The sequence below is a fragment of the Coenobita brevimanus genome, chromosome 101 (assembly GCF_032717465.1).
Source record: "Coenobita brevimanus isolate Jiangsu-jjx chromosome 101, ASM3271746v2, whole genome shotgun sequence".
NCBI lineage: Eukaryota > Metazoa > Arthropoda > Malacostraca > Decapoda > Coenobitidae > Coenobita > Coenobita brevimanus.
Window position 1 is genome coordinate 11,502,819 of NC_137054.1, and position 23,659 is coordinate 11,526,477.

The window sequence follows — 23,659 nt, forward strand, 5'->3', positions numbered from 1 at the left end:
GGGTGAGGAGTAGCAATGTCCAGAAAGCCCAAATTTGCCCAATCCAATGGGCCACGCTTCCATTCACTCATCATTCAAGCTCCAGAGTCCTGGCTCTATCAGATATGCCAAAAACATTCACCACGTTTTGTAGTTCACATAACCGTGTCCGATACAGTCAATCCAGACGCTGCCATGTTAAAAAGGGGTGCCAAGTCCCTGATCATGCACTTCTCCTCAAAACATTCATCCAGCCAGCTAGATCTTGTCAGTCCCTAGCCTCACCGACTTCCAAACCTCTCTTCCTCACACACTCATCCACCACATTTCTCCACCTTCTCCTTGGCCGACTTCACCTCCTCCCTTCTTCAAATTCGCTCAGATATACCTTTTTCACCACTCTATTGTTATCCATTCTCTCCACATGACCATACCATCTCAGTACACTCTCTTTGATTCTGGTGTCCACCAACTTCCTCACTCCACATCTTTCACGAATCACATTATTTCGTATACTATCCACCCTCTGTACTCCACAGACATTCCTCAGCAGTCCCATTGCTATTGCTCTCACTCTTGACTTTTCATTTTGATGCCACACCACAGTCTCACATCCATATGTTAAAGCTGGCACTAACATTCCACGTAAGCCACGTGCAGCTGCAACACTCAAACCTCCGTTGCTTATCAAGGCCTTCATTGCACCAGCTATGTTTCTTCCTTGTGTCACTCTACTTTCAACTTCTTTTGCACATTTTCCTCTCTTTTCTATCATTGTACCCAGGCACTTCAACTCTCTCACCAATCATATATAACTGTATTTATCAGGTCAGTGACTAACATCACTCTTATATCTCCTAAGGCTTTCAACATTTCAGCAGTCAACACCAACACACCTGCTGCCTTTCCCACCTGCATCCTGCCTATTGCCCCACTCACAGTAGGAGTGTCAATCCAAGGCCAAGGGCCAAACACTGGATCCGCTGGCTCCAAACCTTCCGTCCCAGTCAAACTCCTCATTCAACAACCGGTTGTTGTTCTCTCTCCAAGTGCCTTTAATATCCCCACTGTTCACCACCACCCTTCCTTCAGCATTCTTCACACACTGCTCACCAACGATATCCCTATTCTCCCTCTTCATCTGATTTGCCACTTTAAATATCATATTCTTCCATTCCACATAATTTAAGTTATCAAGCAAAAGTCTCTGTGACTCAGATTTTGCCCTGTAAACCTCTTTTCTAGCCCTATGCTTGGCAGCCAAGTATTCCTCTTTGTTACCACCTTTCTTCCATTCATGGAAACGCCTTCTTTCTCTCCTTAACTGCAGCTTCTACACCCTCACCCCACCACCAAATAATGAATATATTTATCCACAATGGAACAGAGTAGTAAACAGGAGATATGACAATGCTGAACAAATGCACAACAGGACAGGACAAAACTGAAAAAAGGGACTGCCTACACAACACATGCATGCAAAGGGTCAGAGGACAAAGCACAAAATTACAAAAAGCAAATGGTGACATGGGAATAAAGATGTAAAGCAGTTTTCCTATGAATGCAGTACGTTCTTGGAAGCATGCCAGATGAACCTGTGGGTGCCAAAACTATTCATAAATATAAAGAAATACATGACAAAACAGTCACACAAGGTAAGACATTACAAGCCTGACTCAACCTTGTTAAAAAATATCTAGGTATGAACTAAAAAAAAAGGAACAAAGCTATTTCTCTGTAAAATAAGGAAATACATCAACAATGCTCCAGCAAAACACACATGATGGGCTAAAATTCAGAAATACTTTCGATTTAACTTTCTGTAATCGACCATCTGTTTCACCTTGTTACCTCATCAAGCTGGTGCAGTTCCCTGTTGTCCTCATTGCTGTAGTACTCTGTCATTTCCGTTACCAATTTATCCAGCTGTACTGATCGAGATCCCACCACCTGTAAAAATCTCATGATAATGAAGATGAAATATTTAGTGTATGTCAATCTGAACACTTGACACGTGTACAGTACGTTCTCCCTTAGAAAGAGTACATGAGAAAAATATTCTGAAACAGATGGATGGAAATGACGAGGCCAAAATTAGAGCAAACATTACAGGTCCCCTTCCCTGGGGGAGAAAAAAAAAAAAAAAAATAGTCCCTCATTCTTGGCAAACATGATTTAATAAAAATTTGGAGGAAAATAAATAAAAAAAGACCTTGATATAAGAATCGCTTGGCACCAACCACAAAACACTGCACTAACCTCTTTCTTTGAGTCATCATCATCATCATCATCCAATCCTACTTTGACCCATAAGGAACGCAGAAGCCCGGGGCTAAGCAAGTTGGTCATGACATTTAAGATGAGAGTGACCAGTCTCACTCATCCCTGAGTGGCATTACGTGAGCAATAAACCCCAACCACTCCTTGGATATAAACCTGCACCGACTCAATCCGATTGGAGCACCGTAAGTATCCACTACACCACCAGGAGCTGAAATATGGTATGTGGTTACCACACAGCATAGTAAATGGTTTCCTGGTGTACAGGAAACCATTTGGCTTTTTCACTAAGTGTAGAGTCACCCACAGGCAGAAGGAAGAGGAAAGAAAGAAGGAATGAAAGACAGAAGAGGGAGTGTAACGTCACGTGTAGGAAGAAGGACGAGGAAAGAATGAAGAAAAGAATGACAGAAATGGATGGAAGGAAAGAAGGATGGAGAAGAGGAAAGGGTAGACACCCAAGAGCAGCACTACATTGAGTGAGTGGATGGTGAGCGCCCCCACCTACTGTAATAACTCCATAACACGACCTGTGCTTTACAGTTCTGAATAATACTAACTATTGTGTTCTAGTGTGGGAAAAAAAAAAAAAGTGATGTGTGTGGAAAAGTACAGTACGATACTACAAAGCACTCAGAAAGCGTATACGGTACCTTCACCAATGCCACTGCCATGAAAAAGGTTCCGGATCCGGATCCATGGAGATATTGCATGGAATACATTGGATCTGGATCTGCCCCAAAATTTTATGAATTATTCCCCAATCCATGGCCCAGTCTTCCACAAATTTTAATGAAATTCATTGAGAACTTTTGGAGGTACTGTGCGGGATACATAGGATCCGGATCTGCCCCCAAATTTAATCAGTTCTTTCTTGGCCCATAGCCCACTCTTCCACAATATTTAACTGATATTCACGGAAAACTTTCAGAGATAAATTATAATGTGGACAAACAAACAGACAAACATAGGTGAATACATAACCTCCTCCCACTTCGCTGGCAGAGGTAACAAAACTGTAAGTCTTTTAACCAACTGACCTAGTTATTGTTTACTCAGCCAAAAGAAAACTCTCCTAGGTGCTCTTCCTGAGTCAAAGTGTAATACTGTATCATTATCCTTAACATGGTCTGTGCATTACAACTCTAAAATAATTAATATTTTAGAAGTCTGATGTGATAAAAATTGAGTGATGTGTATAAACTAAAACAGTGAGTCCCTTGAGCACTTAATTACTGACTGGAAGCTCAGTTGGACATAACTTGTTTTCAAAATACATTACAGTTACAGAACAGTGCCTTTAAAATATCACTGTGCTCTATGCATGATAATCTATTATCAACAATGGTTTATAGTGACAGTGTGTGATGTTTTAGATGGCAATGAACAATTTTAAAACAGATTTTAGACTTGGGTTAGGCACAAGTATCCCCCTCGAAGGTCATATCTTGGATGTCTGGTAGAGTACCCCCACTGAACCCGTCATAACTTACTATTTGTTCTACGATAAATCAGATGCGAATGAATGTGTTTGAATGGATGAGTGAATGGGGAGTGTGTCGTCCTGTCTCAGCTACCTCCCATTCCTTGGGGGAAGCAGCCTAGGTATATAGATAGATAGATAGATAAATCGGGTACAATGCAGCTTCTGGCAATGCATCCCTATCATTATATTACGTATACCTGTACTGGTTCTGTCAGGACACAAAAAAATATGGTACACCAGTCATCCACATAAGCTGTGTCAACAAACCCAGCCCACCATGAACCACATTAACAGAAGACAGTTACATGAAAAAGAGAGAGAGACAGAGAGAGAGAGAGAGAGCGAGAGAATGTACCGGTATTTCTTTTTTTTGTGAGGGTTTAAGTTAGGGTATGGGTTAGTGAAGTCCTTAGGGTGAGGAGGAGTGGGTGTTTGAAGGTGAAGGTGAGGGCCAGGATCAATGACAAGACCTTCAGAGATGACTGTATCTGAGAATGTGGCAACAGCAGAAGTGACGAATTCAGTGAAGAGGCTGAAGAATGGGATGGTGGAAGATAATGGCAGTGCTGCACAGGTGCGCAAACACTTGCGCAAAGCACAATTGCGCACCCTTGCGCTCCGGTGATATCGTTTGCGCATTGCGCACCGCATGAAACCATGTGCAATTTTGCGCTTGCGCACATGAAAAGGCAGGTGCGCAAGCGCAAACTTAGTTGAACTTGCACAACTAAACTTGCACTTGTGCATCTGCCTTGCACACCTGCCCTGTGGATTGCGCACCGCGCAATCCGAGGGACACGTGGTCTTCCAGGGGACACGTGGTTTTGGGAGCTTCCCGCATGACTGGACAATGGATGGGAGAGGCTGGGGGGGGTCATCTCGAGGGTGGATTGGTTGGTGCCTGGTGGGGGGAGGCAGGAGGGAAGGGGGTAGTAGCATCTCTTAATATGCTTCAACAGAGATAATGTATTTTTAATATTTTTTAAATTACTATTATTATTACTAAATAATAATAAATATACATTATTTATTAAGATTTGCATATGCAATTCCTTTCAAAAACCGTTAAAACATATTTAAATCAAACATCCACAGCTATATGATTTAAATACTCTGTTTTCATGATTTTTTATTTTTTGTAACGAATTACATTTGCTATAGTATATCTATATTGAATTATTAAATAAACTGTCTTGACAAGACAAGAGAGAGAGAGAGAGAGAGAGAGAGAGAGTATAAATATGGGAATGGCAAAGAAGCGTCCCTTTGAGTGAGGAGATAAGGCATAAACTTCGTCCCTCTTCTCTCTTATTCTCCATTCCTTCCCTCCTCTCTCTCTATTTTCCATTCCCTCCCTCCTCTGTCAAAGAGAGAGAGAGAGAGAGAGAGAGAGAGAGAGAGAGAGGGGGGGAGAGAAAGAGAGTTGATGATACTGTAATCACGTGATCTTTGCCAATTCATTCATTCATTGCCAGATGCCATGTATCCCAAATGGGGTGGCCAAGGGCTTAGAGTTAATTGTTTTACAGGGAGGGGCACTAATCCTCCACCAACCCCACTTGACACGTAGGGATGCCAACAGCATCTGGTGTTCCCAGGCGGTCACCCATCCAAGTATTAACCAGACCCAACGTTGCTTAACTTCGCTGATCGGACGGGAAGCGGTGCCAATGCCTTGGTAAATATAGGCTGTTTTTCCCGGGCAGTGACCTACTGTACCTCAGTCACCGCGGGTGGTGGGCAGGTTGCTAATTTAGTAATTTACTTAATTATACCAATATATATTTTACAGTAATTCCCACAAATATATGCAAATGATTTACGCTAGCACTTTGCGACATTCCACAAGCTAAATATTAGATTGCACACTTGCGCAAATTACAAATAATAGAAAATAATAACACTGTAATAAATAAAAGTACATAGTTATGCTGTCTTATTTAAATATTTCAATATTTTTCAGTAATTCCCCAAAATATATGCAAATGGTCTGCACTTGCAATTTGCGACATTGAGCAAGTTAAATATTTGTCAGATTGCGCATTTGCACTTGCGCAAGGCAATGAAGTGTGGATTGCGCTTTGCGCTTGCACAAGGTCCTTCTTCGTTTGTGCTGCCCACCACTGGATAATGGCATTTATATGGTAGGTGTAATGGAATGAGAGAAATGAATTACCGTAGTTGTAGGAAATATGCCAGAGGGCTTGCGTGACTAGAGCTGTACCAGTGATGTGGAAGAACTGTAACTATCTCCTTACACTGGCACTCTGACTCACATATGTCCTTTAAGTCATCATAGTTTCATCCATTCCTTCAACATGATCACACCAGCTATGCATACCTTCTCTTTTCCTCTAACCCTCTACCACTCACATATACCCTTTTCACCATCTCAGCTTTACCTATTCTCTCTACATGATCATACCATCTAAGCATAACCTCTTCTACCCTCTACTGGTAATCATGAGACTTCCTAATTCCATACCTTTAAAAAACCGGTTTCTTATCTTATCCAGCTGATGTAACCCAGATCCAAATACCAGTAAATTTCTTCAATGTTCCATCTCCACAGCTCTCACTCATTTATTCACATGCACCCCATACCAAGGTATCACACACATACATCAATGTGCGTACAAGCACATCTTTATACAGTCCTCTTGCAGCCTCTGTATTTAGTCCTCATTTTAGTATCAGGGTCATCACTACAACAGCTACTTTTCATTCTTGAGCCACTCCGCTCTTCACATCCTTAAAACATAACTCATTGTTATCAATGACACCCAGGTACAGTACTAATAAATTTCCTCCAAATCGAATCTTTATATTCAGCAGTACATCAAACTGCTGTGTCACCTTCACTCACAACAGTCATCACTTACTCTTATCTACTGTACATTACTTCCAGAAACCATATGCAAACATTCACAAAGCTCAGAACCAGTTCACAAAGAGCTCTTAATCAGCAAAAAGCACAGCATCATATGTGTACATTAAATCTGAAATATGGTATTCCACTTCACTCTCATCTTAAATGTCTGGACCAACTGCCTAGCCCCGGGCTCCTACGCTCCTCATGGGGCAATGTAGGATTGGATGATGGATGGATGGATGGATGGTATTCCACTCATAACCACTTTGTTCTGATTCCTTTTTTTCTGTTGTTCTTGCTATCATTAGATGATTATATTCATTTTAAGGGAAATATCTTTCAGTGAGGGGGGTTAATGAAAGCTATATCTAATGCCTGAAACTTGAATATTCTACCCTTAACCCTTTAACCATGACGCTCCTTCTGAAAAGACCTGTTGACAGACTGCGGCGTTCCTTTTAAAATCCACAATTCTATTTCAAAAGTTGCACCCTGTATGAATGAAGAAAGAAGGTGCTACACTTCATATGGGACAGAAAAGAATATATACACCTGCTAGTGAAAGTGATATGAGTGACTCGGGTACTGAACATACCCCAAAAGAAAAAAGTGCCAAACAAACAACCACACCACACTCAAAACTACCACCCCCAATTTATGTTACATCCTCAAAGTATCCAGGGTTTCTGTTTGGTCCTGGTGAAAGGGATAAGGAATATAGTGAATTCAGTGATGTTTATGATCCAGATGAAAGGTTGTGATGGGATGAAGATCTGGCTTGTGATCTTCCTAGTCATGGTGAAGGGAATGAGGTGGAGGAAGTACCCACCACCATGATGCACACCACTACCGTGACCGTGACTGAATCTTCCTCACACCGCCCAACACATCTTTCGCACACTCATCAACTTCTAGAAAAGTGACCCATAAAATGTAAATGTGAAGGAAACTAATTATAAGTGTATGAGAACAAAATATTTGGAAAATGAAAGTGTCTGGTGTAAGCTACGTAAATATACTTAGTTGAGTTTAGCATTATTTACTATCAATGACTAGTTTTTCATTGTTCAATATAACACTACTACATTTTACAATGTCTTTAAAATAATGATACTAAAGTGCTATGTGACACATACACCATGGTGCAAACCTAAGTGATGCATATAGAGGTGCACAGAGGTGAAGTGAAGGATGGTGGGCGACAGTGGGGGTGGCTGAGGGCGACAGACAGCTCCAGCAACACACAAAAACACCAAAAATGACGTTGCTTCCACATATCTCTACGGCAACATAGGAGCATCTAGACATTCACTGAAGTGCTCATAGGTAAGTAGAAAGGTTTAGCTTTCTTGTGCATGTATTATTTTTTTATTAATATATATTGCTGAAATGAAAATGGGTAACTTTTGGGTGGACTAATGCACCAGGGGCCTCACTTTCGTCACCTTTGCTGCAGTCATGGGGCTAAGTGAATAAAGCTGTCTGAAGATGGCAAGAACAAAATAAAGAATATTTCTCTGGACTGAATTGGTTAATCACTCATCACTAGCACCCAAGATACTGTATATATGCACATTACTGGAAGGCTGAATACAGAATGTCTGAAACTACACTCCAAAGCCAACAATACACCATGCAGTATGTTTGTAATCTCTATCCCTGAAGCATGGTCTGAGAGTCAAGCCATGCTATTAAGGCCCAATGTATGAATATTAAAGCCATTTTTAACATGCAATACTGCACATAATGGAATAAAGAACTGCTGTCAAAAACTGTGCTTTGCAAACACACTGTATCATACTCATCATTGTACTGTAAAATGATGATAAGAGTACATGTACTACAACATATTTAAACTAATGGTGTAAACAGCAAGTTGCTATTATCCTCCATCAAGTGCTATTTCTCACCTGAAGCCAGAAGTGCGCTGCTGTGTCAACCGCTGATATATAAGCCTCCAAGAATCTCTCACAGCTCCCTGTTGAAAGTGATTCCTGACACAAGGTCCCATTGCTAACAGGTGGCTGATTGAATGAAACAGAAATGAGAAGTGTAAATAATTATGATGCAACTGTCAACTTTAAACTTATTGTTCTATCAATATACAGTAAGTACCAGCTTCAAAACTAGGCAGTGTGGCATTCTGTCATATCAGAATTGTGTTTAAAGAGTTATTGAATGCACATGCCTTCCAAATTTCTGTAAACATCTGAGAATCATCCTGTAAAAGCAAATCAATCACTGCAGCACCAAACCATCTATCTATTATCCAATCTAGTACTTCCTCATAAGGGACATCTGGGTGTGAGGCTAGGCTACTGAGTCTGGACACTACTACGTCCAGTGAAAAGTTGCTTGACCTTTGGCAACAACGTGTGAGCAATAAACCCCAACCACCTCCCAGAATCAGATCTTTATGAGCCACGTCCAGCTGAAGAGGCTTAACTTACTTGACCATTAGGTATCATATCTGAACAGTACAGCAGAGGTGTAAACTTGTGGCCCTCAAAGAGGAAAAGAGTGGTCAGCGATGACTTAAGAAATTATGAAAATAACAAATGGGAAATCATAAAATTTGTCATATAATTATGTGGTAGGTGGGGGCGATCACCATCCACTCACTCGATGTAGTGCTGCTATCAGGTGTCTGCCCTTTCCTTTCCTTCATCCTTCCATCCTCTTCTGTCTTTCTTTCCTTCATTCTTTCCTCGTCCTTCTGCCTACAGGTGATTTTACACTCCCTCATCTGTCTTTCTTTCCTTCATTCTTTCCTCTTCCTTCTGCCTATGGGTGACTCTACTCTGAGTGACAAGCCAGTTTCGTGTACACCAAGAAACCATTTACTATGCTGGGTGGTAACCATATAACCAAATTTTGGCGCCTGGTTGTTTAGTGGGTAATTACGGAACCCCAATCGGATTGAGCCGGTGAAGGTTTATATCCAAGGGGCAGCTTGGGTTTACTGCTCACGTAATAGCACTCAGGGATGACTGAGGCTGGTCACTCTCATCTTAAATGTCAGGACCAACTTGCCTAGCCCCGGGCTCCAATGCTCCTCATCGGGCAACGTAGGATTGGACGATGAAGATGATGATGACGATCGAGTGAACAATATTACAGCACTGTTAGGAAATATTTATTGCTAATCTGACTGATAACAATACCATCTGAATAATTTACTGGTGAACACATATGTCATGAAACTTTTACTCAAATGTTATCAACAATTTTAAGCTGAAGCCAATGTCACTGCAAGGGTTAGAAGGCGTATCGACCTTCTTCAAACATTTGAATAGGCTGCAGCTTTGCTGTACTGTATACTATAGTTTAAGCAGACTTGGCCCTCAGACGATCAACACAACTGAAGTGTGGCTCTTGGGAAGGACTGATTTGACACCACTGCAGTACAGTATACTGAATGAGAGCAACAGGGCTAATAAACTTCGTAAGTATACAGCAAGAAAGCTCATCCTTGATCTTCCAGATCTTCCAGTAAGCACCAGAAAACTATATCAGAAAGGTGCAGTACTCAAGTGTGACTGAGGATCTAACTACAAAAAAGGTGACAGGATCTGTATACATCATGAAGGCTCATCCTTGATCTTCCTGCAAGCACCAGAAACTATCCCAGAAAAGTGAAGTACTCATGTGTGACAGAGGATCTAACAGCAAAAAAAGGGATAGTATCTCTTAATATACATACATTATACATATATTATCCTTGTTTCCTTCCATTTTCTTCTGTCTTTTTTTCCTTCACTCTTTTCTCTTCCTTCTGCCTACGGGTGACTTTACACTCCCCCTTCTATCTTTCATTCCTCCATTCTTTCTTCTCCCTTCTGCTTGTGGGTGACTCTACACTGAGTGACAAGCCAAATGGTTTCCTGTACACCAAGAACACCATTTACTATGCTGGGTGGTAACCATATAGCCAAATTTTGGCGCCTGGTGGTTTAGTGGGTAATTATTGTGCTCCAGTAGGATTGAATTGGTAAAGACTTATATCCATGGGGTGATTGGGGTTTATTGCTCATGTAATGCCACTCAGGGATGAGTGAGGCTGGTCACTCTCATCTTAAATCTCAGGGGTTTTACACTCCTCATGGGGCAACGTAAGATTGGATGGATGGATGGATACTTTTTTTTTTTTTTTTTTTTTTTTTAAATAACAGAACGGAGGAAGGAAAAACAAATGGGTAAAAAAAATAATAATCCATACACCAGATTACTGGTGTCCTCTGTTCATAAAATATCTGTAACAATTAGACTTGAACAGTTGTGGGTTGAAATTTGGAGGAAAACAACTCTGGGGAAGCGAGTTCCAGAGAGATGCAGTTCGGGGAATGAAAGAATTCTGATAGGCAGAAGTTCTGCAATATGGTTGAGTGACATTCCAGTCATGAGCGCTACCAGATGCCCGTGTAGCATGAGGGAAGGCATAGAGAGGTGGCACCATGGACGCAACTTCGTCTGAGCATTTGCCGAAAAAATATCTGTAAAATAATGCAAGGGAGGCAACATTCCTTCTTACTTGCAGGGGAGGTAGTGTATATGTAATGGCAGGGTTGTTAATGATTCTAACAGCTTTATTCTGAATTTTGTCTAGTTGTCTTAATGCAACCTCTCCACAACCATTCCACAAGGGTGAGCAATATTCAAACTGAGAGGGCACATGACTCTTATAAATTATAGCTAACTGCTCATCGGCGAAGAAGTTATGGACTCTGTACAATAATCCAAGTTTCTTTGAGGCGGCCTTAGCAAGTGATCTGACATGAGAGGTCCAGCTGAGGGCACTGTTAAGTGAGACACCAAGAATTTCAATACTTTTGGAGATGGGAATATTATTAACATTGAAGGTAATGTACGAATCTGGCAATATCTGCCTATTAGTAAACTGTATATATTTAGTTTTACTAGCATTAAAAGAGACAAGGTTGTTTTGTCCCCATTCACTGATTGTAGATAGATCTTGATTTATGGAGATGGCTGTACTGAGTTGAGAGGTAGAGATATTGGACTTTGTAAATGGATGTCTGAGTGTGAATGAACTATGTAGTGTTGAGTCATCTGCATATGAGTGAATGGAATTGTGAGTGACAGATAAGAGATCATTAATATGAACCAGAAATAGGGTTGGCGCCAGAACTGAGCCCTGCGGCACGCCGGCGTTAATTGAGTGGAAATTCGAATATACATCATCAACTTTTACTCTTATTTTCCTGTCACTAAGATAAGAAGAAATCAAAGGAACAAAAGACGTTAATCCATAGCAAGGGAGTTTGAACAGCAGGGAACGGTGCCATACTCAGTCGAAAGCTTTAGAGATATCAAGAGCTACTGCATGAGTTTCTCCAAAGAGATCAATAGATTGATGGATGGTATGAGTTAAGAGATTGAGTATGTCAATGGTGGATCTTTCGTGGCGAAAACCGTATTGTCTATCACTAATTAAGTTGTTGGATTCAAGATGTTTAACAATATGCTTATTAATTAAAGTTTCAAATACCTTACCAAGAGAAGATGTGACAGCTATTGGTCTGTAATTGGAGGGGTCAGACGAACTTCCTTTCTTCGGAACTGGGTGGATATTGGCTTCTTTCCATGAATATGGGAATAAAGAAATACGTATGCATAGTCTGAATAATTTAGCTAGGACAGAGGCAAGTTCAGGGGAACACTTTTTCAAAACAATATATATATATATATATATATGTATATATATACCGTGAACCGGGGTGACTTCGTACGATTTTGAAGGTTTTTTCATCCTGACACAATTTATTTTGGCCAAAATACTGATGTTAAGTATTACATACATACGTGAGCCAATAACCTGTAAGTATCTAACAGCTAGATAATCTCAGTATCTCCATCTAGACGTAGTAAAATATTTTATAGGTGTCCGAGGTCACCCCGGACTGGGGAGACTTCGGACTGCCTTGGGGTGACCCCGGACACTCATTAGAAATGCGCTGAAATGGGCCCCTAGTAGCTCAGCTGAATGTTTGGACAGTTCTGGGGGGTCTTCGGACACTGCGCGACTTTTAAAAAAATTGCTGAAAAAAATACAAAAAAATACAGAAAAATTACAAGTAAATAGTAGTGATATATAGCAAAAATAGATGAAAAAATAAATTTTCCATTGACTTATAACCCCAGTTTAGTTGATTATACATATACATTATAGGGAGTACATTCCCACGCTATGCGCAGGTTAAAGGCACGATTGTGACTGACTGACCGGACGGTTTAAAGCGTGCCGGCTATTTAAATGCCTAATTAAAGGGAACTTGGAATGGAGGAACAGAAGATAGGGAAGGAAAGAGCTAAAGAGTGAAGGAGCTTGGGAAGGAATGAGAGAAGGAGCTTGGGAAGGAGAAACAGGAGTTAGGAATGGAAGGGGTAAGTAGATGAGGAACAAGAGGAGGGAGTGGAGACGAACTATAAGGATATCATACCGGTACCATACCATATGGTAACTTAAATAATATGTGTTCTCACACCATATTTCTTAGCAGCCTGTCTGACACTTAACTTTCCATCACGTACGTCTGCACTAGCATACTCTAAAAGGCTGCCACGGCGTTCCACCGTATAGTGTCTTCTACCATCACTGGTAGATACACTCACTCTCTTGTAATTTCGAGGCATTGTGGCCTAGTTCATCTCACACTTCATCTGTTATATAAATGCAAAAACAAAGATAAGCATGCAGACTATGTACATTGTACAAAATATGTTTTATTACATATAAAAAAAGCAAATTAGATATGCTGTCTGATCTCAACCCTAGAAATATCCAGTGTCCGAAGACACCTCTTTAAATCCCAACAATGCGTACACATTCACTCATGTCATGTTTACATACATTTAAAATGCAGATTTTAACCCTTTCTCTGTTCCAATCTTCAAGTTAGACGTTAAAGTAAACCTCTAAATGTGTATAAGCGTGCGGTTTGTTATGATTCGTTCACACCAGACCAAGTTTTCCCGTATTCATTTTTTCACCAAAAAATAGCATTGTCTTTATTACAATATATTCACCAGTGGAACATAATATTTTAAAAAGATAATTATACATAACATTTTACAAAACCTATGCAACATTATCCCGTTTAAAGATATACGATATCTTTCTTTGTTTAGCAGCGGCGTAGCATTTAATCTTTTTATGCAAATTTCGTCCGAATCCACCCCGTGTCCGAATTCACCCCGGTTCACGGTATATAGGTTACAGGGAATTTGTGTAAGTGTGATTTTTTTTGTAATTCCTAAGGAATTCATGAAATGAATTTAAATCAGGATGGGTTAATTAAGGTAAGGTTAATTTTGGCTGAATTTAGGTTAGGCCAGGATAATCTAGGTTAAGTTAGGTGATGAGTTACTGTACTTTATCATTACTGTATTTTTATATTGTACTTAGTTTTCATCTTTCACTCATGGGTAGGTTTTTAAGACGGAGAGTCGAGACGGACAGTAACACAATATCCAGCCTGATGCCAAATGTTGAGCCGACAGAGAGGTGCTATGCAATATCCGGGATTTAACTTTATTCTGCGTAGGGCTTGGCTGAATTAAAACGGATAACTTAAGAGTTTACAGTGTTGCTACTGTCTGTTATTACAAATCAAGAATCACAATAGGGAAAGAGTAATTTCAGGCCTGGTTGGGGTAAAAAAGGAAGGAAACATGTACTGCACACTGTACCTGTACAGATGGCAGTACACTGCTTACACTGATACTCCTCTTGTAGGCTGAATTCTTAGTTAACTAGCATTCATATTCACTGCCATCAAAGATGGCTTGTCAATGGTAATAATCCTCCTCCTTGCTTTTTCAGAAGATGAGGTGCTGGGAGCTTCCTTACTAGAAGCCACTTTTCAAAATCACAATGTGAAAACACTTGGCAAAGTTGTGAGATATGAGATGTGCATGTGGTTGTCTGAACACAACAGAAGATGCAGCAAGCCTGAGGCCAATCACATGCGATACAGTGTGTCCACAACTCCAGTCCCACCCAGTTCTACCAGAAGTAGCCCCTAAATAGCCCAACTCATCACCTATTCCCACTAGCAGCTCTCCAACCTAGATCAAGTGGGTGGGAAAAACCACTGCCATGCTCGGTAACTGTGTTCTTAGTCACCCCACACATGGGGAGGGGGTTGTACATGCCTCATGATACACCCTGTTTAATGGGCATTGTACATCATAGTCCAAGAGCATTAGGTCAAATTTAGCCAAAAGCTGTAAAAAAAAAAAGTTCCTAACAAGCTGATTTTTTCAGGATTCACTCAGAGTGGGGCTCTCAATAACATACAGTACTTAAGTCCCCTGGAATCCAAGAACAGGAAAACCTTGACATTGGAGATGGCTGCCAAATGATAATTTCATATCGATAACATTGAAAAATCCATAACTCTGCATCAAGTGATCAAACAGTGTGTGTAACAACCGTATTTATAGTTTTTTCGGTATGTGGAATTTATTTATAAACACTAAAATTCCCTACAGACATTTTTAAGTGGGCATATGAGTGAAATGTCAATATTTTGTTGTAAAAATATATCATCATCCATTACCCAAGCCTATGCTGCCCCATAAGAAGCGTACAAGCCCAGGGCTAAGCAAGTTGGTCCTGACATTTAAGATCAGAGTAACCAGCCACACTCATCCCTGAGCAGCATTACTTGAGCAATAAACCCCAACTGCCCCTTGGATATAAACCAGCACCAGCTCAATCCAAGAGGAGTGCCTTAATTACTCAATATAAAATGTCAGAACAATTTTTCAGTAGGAATATTAAACTGTGAAATAACGGATACACTGTTCATGTGAATAAAAAACCGAATAATAGTTAACTTACAAAAGTGAAAAAGCTTGCTAATTATCATTTTTAAAGAATGTGGAAACAATCACAATACCACTGTTAAATCAGTCCGTCATGACACAAAAGCTTTCGATTATCTTCATCATTACATGACTGCGTGGCTCATTCTGTGGACTTGTATGAATAAAGCTGTCAAATGCATAATGTTTGTGTACTTCCTTACACTCTACATATGTTACCTAACACTTTGTGAATTTTCAAGTACCCGAGGTATGGTACAGTTTCCTCCACTTCTAATGAGTGTGTTTGGTGAAATGTGGCACCACTATGTTTGTTTACATCGTAGTAATAGCTAGTGAATGGACAGACCGGGCTGAGCTTCCCCTCCGCTACAGTATCTAGTACCCTGAGAAACAATGTTCTATCAAGTCATACTCTGTCTGCAAATCCAAGTGATTGCCACATATATATAGTTGAAAGTAGAGAGAAAAACAAATAGTAATGTCATTGGATCCCATTGTTTCTCTGACAGGAGATGACTGTGAGGCGAGGTGGAACGGAGGGGAGGGGGACAGGTAGTGGGGGAACATGTATCGAAACTGTCATGTTTCGTTTAGAAAGATGAATGGTGTGATTATACAGATGTTCTGAGGTGATCTGTAACTCCGTATGCAATAACGTGTATTGGACGAAAGTAGGAGTCTTAATGTTCGTCATACAATGTGGTGAACAACTGTAGTTGAGCATAAATGTTAAAAGGTATGATGTCCGGTGTCTCGAAACGTGGTTCACCTGAGTCTAATGAGTGTGCGACTCAACTGCTGTAACATTTTTGTGGCTGAACCAGGGTAGCCATAAATGATTCATGATTAAGTATGTGACACAACGGTCATGCCATGTTGTGCATCATGCAGTCCGTTTTATTGTGAGAAAAAGTCATTATATTCTCAATGCATGGTATAAATAGATGTCCTGTTCCATAGGATTATAGCTACTTTGAGTGTTGGACAGCTATTGGGTTGTTGTGCGAAAATGTTGCGCAGTCACCATACTGATGGATCACGCGGAGGTAATGAGATACTGTATTTGCATAATGAATGCATATCTTGTATATTAATAATTGAAATAACTGTGTTACGTGCGTCTAGTCCGCAAATGATGTTGCTTTCTTCGAGGTGCTATTTCAATAGTGTGAACAGTTGTGACACAATAAACACAAACATTGATCATTGTATATTATACTCTCTTTTAAACATTCATACATAGTTTTTCATACAAGTAGTAGACATTCAGGCCCTCCTTAGCTCCAGACGCATTATACTACTGTATTTAATAGTGTGTCTACACACACATTGTTCATCCAAAGGGAGCAGTATTTCCTTACCATGCATGTATGTCCATTGTCTGCCATTATAACACAAGGTTTTAGTATGTGGCCATGGCTACACGAAATATATCGATGGCGTGGTGCTGCTGTGAGAGTGTAAAATTGCGTATAGTCTGCGTGTGTTTGTGCAGGAAGTCTGGTAATACACTTTACCGACTTATTTGCACTCATACCAAGACAGCATCAAAGGTCGCGGTTCTGGTGACTATGCTGACTGACCACTGAACACCCTTGCGCTTCCCAGCAGTCTGAATGAGGTCCTGTTTTCAAGCAACAGAAACATTAAGTAGTGCAGTGAACAATGCAGTTTTATATGTAAAGTAAGGAGTGTTCTGTGCTCCGTGTCATCATGCAAGCTTATACAGAATAACACAGCCAAGGATAAGCTGGACCTACGGTAGGATAAAGGTTGAGTGCTGCTGGAGCGTCCAAGTAAATGTAAGCAACATTGGTGCACCTTCACCTGAATGGTAAAACCCAACCACCGCGCATAGGAAAAATACCCCAGGTTCTGAAGCTACCCCATGTCATCCAGTAGAGTTACACATGGTCATTGATAAGGCTGCAATCTCGTTGTGGTGATGCGATATGATAAGGAAGTCAGTACCATGTCTCATTACCCATCATATGAGGAAGGGCTGGAAATCTATGAAAGGGAGAGAGAGAGAGAGAGAGACAGACAGACAGATAGACAGAGAGAGAGACAAAGACAGAGGGTGAGAGACTAACAAACAGACAGACAGACTGGTGCAATCCATTGTCTTCACATGTTGCTACAGTACAACATAACAGACCCAGGGTAGGACAGGGTGGTCTTTGTTTCCCTGGGTGTCTTTCTACAGTGACGTTAGCCTCATATCACCCACCTGTGAGAGTGCAAACATAAAAAGCCTCCTTGCTTACAGGCTACTTGAGAGAGAGAGAGAGAGAGAGAGACTCTCTCTCTCTCTTTCTCTCTGTTTCATAGATTTCCGGCCCTTCCTCGTATGATGGGTAATGAGACATGGTACTGACTTCCTTATCATATCGCATCACCAAAACGAGATTGCAGCCTTATCAATGACCATGTGTAAATCTACTGGATGACGTGGGGTAGCTTCAGAACCTGGGGTATTTTTCCTATGCGCGGTGGTTGGGTTTTACCATCCAGGTGCTGGTGCACCAATGTTGCTTACATTTACTTGGACGCTCCAGCAGCACTCAACCTTTATCCTACCGTAGGTCCAGCTTATCCTTGGCTGTGTTATACTGTATAAGCTTGTATGATGACACGGTGCATGGAACACTCCTTACTTTACATATAAAATTTCATTGTTCACTGCACTACTTAATGTCTCTATTGCTTGAAAACAGGACCTCATTCAGACTGCTGGGAGGTGAAAGGGTGTTCAATGGTCAGTCAGTATAGTCACCAGAACCGCGACCTTTGATGCTGTCTTGGTATGAGTGCGAATAAGTCGGTAAAGTGTATTGCCAGACTTCCTGAACAAACACACGTAGACCATATACAGTTTTACACTCTCACAGCAGTACCACGCCATCGATATATTTCGTGTAGCCGTGGCCACATACTAAAACCTTGTGTTATAATGGCAGACAATGGACAGACATGTGTAATTTTGCCCTATGTTGCAGTTCATTACATAGCTGTTTATCACACGCAATCATTGCAAACGTCATCTGCTGTGTTAACATAGATCTGGATTAGCCAGTTGCATTACTGTACCCCTGCACAAACAAGGCTAGACTATGCAATTTTCTTATCAAAACCATACCAATGAAATGCCTCTGTAACAGTGAATGCTGGCCCGATACCATCCTTGCAATTTCATGACAGACAATGGACACACATAGTATATCAATCGTAGAACAAACGGAAGTAGGAACTAAAATATCATGCTGTGTAATGCACTGGGCACTGTGGTGGTGGTGATTGTAGATGGGAAACGAAAAGTTGTTATAGTATAGTTGTTTAGAGCCATCATACGAGATTCATAATGACAAGTTCGACAACAGATTTTGACATTACGGATATCTGTGATGCCATGTCCTATAACGCTGAACACTGAAAACGATATTCCCAAGGCAATTAGAAATAGATTGGAATATTTGGTGGGTAAGGGGTATACTTGAGGATAGGTTGGTCAGAGGGATGCTGTATTAGGAGAGGAGGGAAATATTGCAAGAACGAAGAGGGTGGGAGGGCTTGACCACACTGCTTGGTGGTAAGGTGTATGTGGAAGTGGACTGTTGTGGAGTAGGAACGAATGAGGAGGTGGACAGGTGGAAGTAGAGTCATCACCAACATATGTGCTGTTTGGTGTTGGTAAGGGAAATAACTGCTCCCTCTGGATAAACAGTGTATGAGTGTAGAAACACGATTAAAGAGTAAAATGCGTCTGGAGCGGTGGAGGCCGTGAATGTGTAATACTTGAGTGAAATCCAATGTATGAATGTTTTAAAGAGAGTATAATATACAATGATCAATGTTTGAGTTTATTGTGTCACAACTGTCCACACTATTGAAATAGCACCTCGAAGAAAGCAACATCATTTGTGGACTGGACACATGTAACACAGTTATTTCAATTATTATAATACAATATATGAATTCATTATGCAAATACAGTATCTCATTACCTCTGCGTGATCCATCAGTATGGTGACTGCGCAACATTTTCGCACAACAATCCAATAGCTGTCCAACACTCAAAGTAGCTATAATCCTATGCAACAGGACATCTTTTTATACCATGGTTTGAGAATATAATGACTGTTTTTCTCACAATAAAACGGACTGCATGATGCACAACATGGCATGACCGTTGTGTCACATACTTAATCATGAATCATTTATGGCTACCCTGGTTCAGCCACAAAAATGTTACAGCAGTTGAGTCGTACACTCACTAGACTCAAGTGAACCATGTTTCGAGACACCGGACATCATACCTTTTAAAATTTATGTTCAACTACAGTTGTTCACCACATTGTATGACGAATATTAAGGCTCCTACTTTCGTCCAATACACGTTATTGCATACGGAGTTACAGATCACCTCAGAACATCTGTATAATCACACCCTTCATCTTTCTAAACGAAACATGACAGTTTCAATACATGTTCCCCCACTACCTGTCCCCCTCCCCTCCGTTCCACCTCGCCTCACAGTCATCTCCTGTCAGAGAAACAATGGGATCCAATGACATTACTATTTGTTTTTCTCTCTACCTTCCACTATATATACGTGGCAATCACTTGGATTTGCAGACAGAGTATGACTTGATAGAACATTGTTTCTCAGGGTACTAGATACTGTAACAGAAGGGAAGCTCAGCCCGGTCTGCCCATTCACTAGCTATTACTACGATGTAAACAAACACAGTGGTGCCACATTTCACCAAACACACCACCCACTGTACTCGTTAGAAGCGGAGGTAACTGTACATCTGAATCAACTTGGATGTTGGAGCATATATATCCCTAATAGTGACTGCACATAACACAGCAGTTTAACCCCCCTTTTCAGCAGCTGCAAGCCCTACCACATCCAGTCTTGCTATAGTAGGACTCGCCTAAGTTTGCGGCTGTGGTGTGGCCCGCACCTGTGTACAATGGTGCCACGTTTTCCCAACTTGTGATGTGAAACGGAAGCTATTTATGTACAAGGCAACACAAATACGATAAATTCAGATGAATAAAACTTACACTTGTGTATTTTGATGGGTGAATCAACAGTAATCTTATTATGCATAAAATATTTATAGAGTAACACAGAAACATGGCATACATATTGTACAGTGTTGCTAAAAGAAATTGTAGTCACTTTTAATGTTTTTTAGCATAGTTTTAGGGTGGGTAATAATATTACAGTTATGGATATAAGAGAATGAGCCTGAAAAAAGAAGAAATATGCCAATATCCAAAGTAAAAGAAATAATTCATATAATTCTTGTGAGTGGCAATACTGACACACCCAGTCTGGCCTAAGGTAAAGTACGTACCCCTCCATAGACCCAAGCATAGCTTGTACAGGTGTTGCTAGGGAAAAATGCTCACATTTACTGGCTTTTACCGTAATTTTAAGGGCGAGGAATAATCACATTTATAATCATAAGCTAATATGTAGGACAAAATAGTAGGCATATGCCAATACTGAAGTAAAAAAAAAAAACATTATTCACTCGCGAGCGGCAACACTTCCACACCCAGTCGGTGGCCTTGATCTCAGGGGTGGTGTGGAAATGATGTGGAGGCATTGTCAGGCTGAGAGAGAGATGGAGGAAGGGGAAAGAGAATGAATGAATGAAAATCAATCATGGTACTGCAATAACGAGTCATCTGTCGCCGTATACAAAAAATGATAAATATCACTAAATATAACAAAACCAAATTAACAAATGAAAGCACAATTATAAACACCTTATAAAAGAATCAAAAGTACTCAGGGTGGCTCACATCTCCCGCCAGGAGAGAGAGAGAGAGAGAGAGAGAGAGATAACGGTATAGAAAACGTGGCAACACTGTACACAGGTGCAGGCCACACCACAGCCGCAAACTTAGGCGAGTCCTACTATAACACAGGAGATCATACACAGCACTTTGGACTGGACAACTGGCTTATCTGTCTCTATAGCTGCCAATGTGCTAGTTGCTACCATTTTCCAGTGCCACTCCAAGGGAGACATTGCACTGACTGATTGATTGATTGTATTAAAATCTGGTGGCACAACTGCCAGGGTCATGTGCAGCTGGGCAACAAGGTAAAAGACGCAGCAAATAAAAAGTGAATAATCAAAATGAAGTTAATATCTGTTAGTAGGAATAAAATAATGAAAAAAATAAGTCTATAAAATATCAATTATTGATAAAAGTGGAAGGAGGCCCGCCTCCTGAAGAAAACTAAAAACTTAAGTAAAATCGCTAGAGGCTTCACCAAGCATCAAGGAGAGACAGTAGGCACCATCTGCCCCCTTATGCCAATGGAGGAATCTCTGACGTAGGTCCCCCAAACTTGGACACTCAACCAGCAAGTGATGGATGGTAAGGAGAACACGGTAATCATCACAGAACAGTTGAGTCTCACCAATCATGAGAAACCCATGTGTAAGCTGAGTGCCCAATGCGAAACCTAGCAAGAGCCACCTCCAGTTGCCGAGACATGGAGGGGAGAACCCTTGGCACAACCACTCTCTGAAAGATTTCTTTTAGTTTATTATGAGCAACACCATCCCAGTGTCTCTGCCAATAGAGACATTTCACTGCCGATCCAATATTTAACGGTGTGATAGGTACAGTATGAACGAAATATGGCTGCTGCACTTGTAGGAGGCAGTGATTCTATCTTAAACACAGAGGACAAAGCTACTTTACTGACTGATCGACTACACATGATGTGGTGCTGTCCATCCAGTGACTTTCCTCTTCCTGATCCATATAACTGCAGAATAAAAGCTTCCCTAGTTCTTGATATTTCTTCATGGCTACTGTTTGGTAACTTAAATGTTTCCAGTACACTCCAATCTTCACCAGAGCTGATAACACCTCAAGCTTTTAACTTCCCTTTCTGCAGATGGCAGAAGTTGTGTCACAGCCAGTGATGGCATGTACAAACTTGAGGTGGTGCTTAACACTGATATTGGCTGATTGTATTGCCTGAATACCGCAGAGTTGGACTGGGTTTCGGCTCCAGAGCATCTGGATATTTGCATTTGGGAAGGCTTGTGACACCAGCATCACCAAAAGGTCTGTGTCTGTTCCAACTAGAAGAACTGACCTCTCAGTCTGTTCACTCATATTGTGTGCCGCTGAGACTGAGGATCAGCATCAACCTTATGTTGTTTCACTACAATCCCACTGTTTTGAAGGTCCAGTGTTAGGAAGTTGATATACCAAGACTTGTTTTTCTGACTATGAAGGAATGCTTTCTAAGTAGTAGTGGCTTTCATGGACCTTTCAAACAGTATGTCAGTTGGTGTACATTGCAAAGCATGGTTCTCATGCTCTGCAGCTTTCATTATCAGGGCGTCACTGTATCCATCAAATACCACAACTGATTCCATACTATAATGATGCATTACATAGGTTACATATGTGTCACACACTTGTTCATACGTTGTATCACTGGGCCATAGCACAGTGTGGAGGTGTCCACTATCTAATACAAACTGAGCAATCTCTGGGATTTGAGTACTGGCACAAACTTTTAATTTGTCGTATGCAGGGCTCATGTTTGGTAAGCCACAGCTCGCAAATGCGAGTATTTTTTCCCTTCAGCGAACAAATTTTACATGCAAGTCGCCTTTTGGCGAGGAGAAAATATGTCCACTTTGGCGAGGAGTAAACTACAAAATAAATCTCACTTAAATGAACAAAACACGTTGTGATCGATTATTAAGTCATTCCTTGTCGCCATTGTGAATGTTTAAAACCTCATTATATGATTCTAATTGTCACAATGCGTAAATAAATATATTTATTGCTCGTAAAATATTTCGGCTGGTAGTCAGTTTGGCTACTAAAAATTTATCTGGCTCGTAAATATGAAACCTTTGGAGCCAAATGGCTCATAACCATCGGCAGTTAGCAAGAGCCCTGGTATATCCCTAGTATATCTGTATTGGCTTTTCTCACTGCCCCTTTATCAAACAGTGAGGGAGGCTGCTGGGCCAGCTCACAGCATAAGTACTCTCCCACTTCAGTGGAGTCTTTGATAACACATGTTATGCATATGAAAAGATGTGTCCTTGTACTTTTATGGTGCTTGTTGGGCCAGATATAGTGGACACCCAATCTCTGCAACTAAGCTTTACACAAAGCAGGAA

At 40.8% G+C, this 23,659-nt stretch overlaps 1 protein-coding gene and 1 pseudogene across 1 annotated transcript in view; both read right to left on the bottom strand.

The window, feature by feature from the left end:
- Nucleotides 1-23,659, bottom strand: part of LOC145414919 (tudor and KH domain-containing protein-like) — a 94,421-nt gene that overhangs the window by 33,546 nt on the left and 37,216 nt on the right. The window contains exons 6-7 of the mRNA XM_080284335.1: nt 8,528-8,641; nt 1,831-1,929 (exon numbers count right to left, since the gene is read on the bottom strand). Coding sequence (XP_080140461.1) covers nt 1,831-1,929; nt 8,528-8,641 — 213 coding nt within the window. The remainder of the gene's footprint in view (nt 1-1,830; nt 1,930-8,527; nt 8,642-23,659) is intronic.
- Nucleotides 5,319-5,435, bottom strand: LOC145415245 (5S ribosomal RNA; annotated as a pseudogene).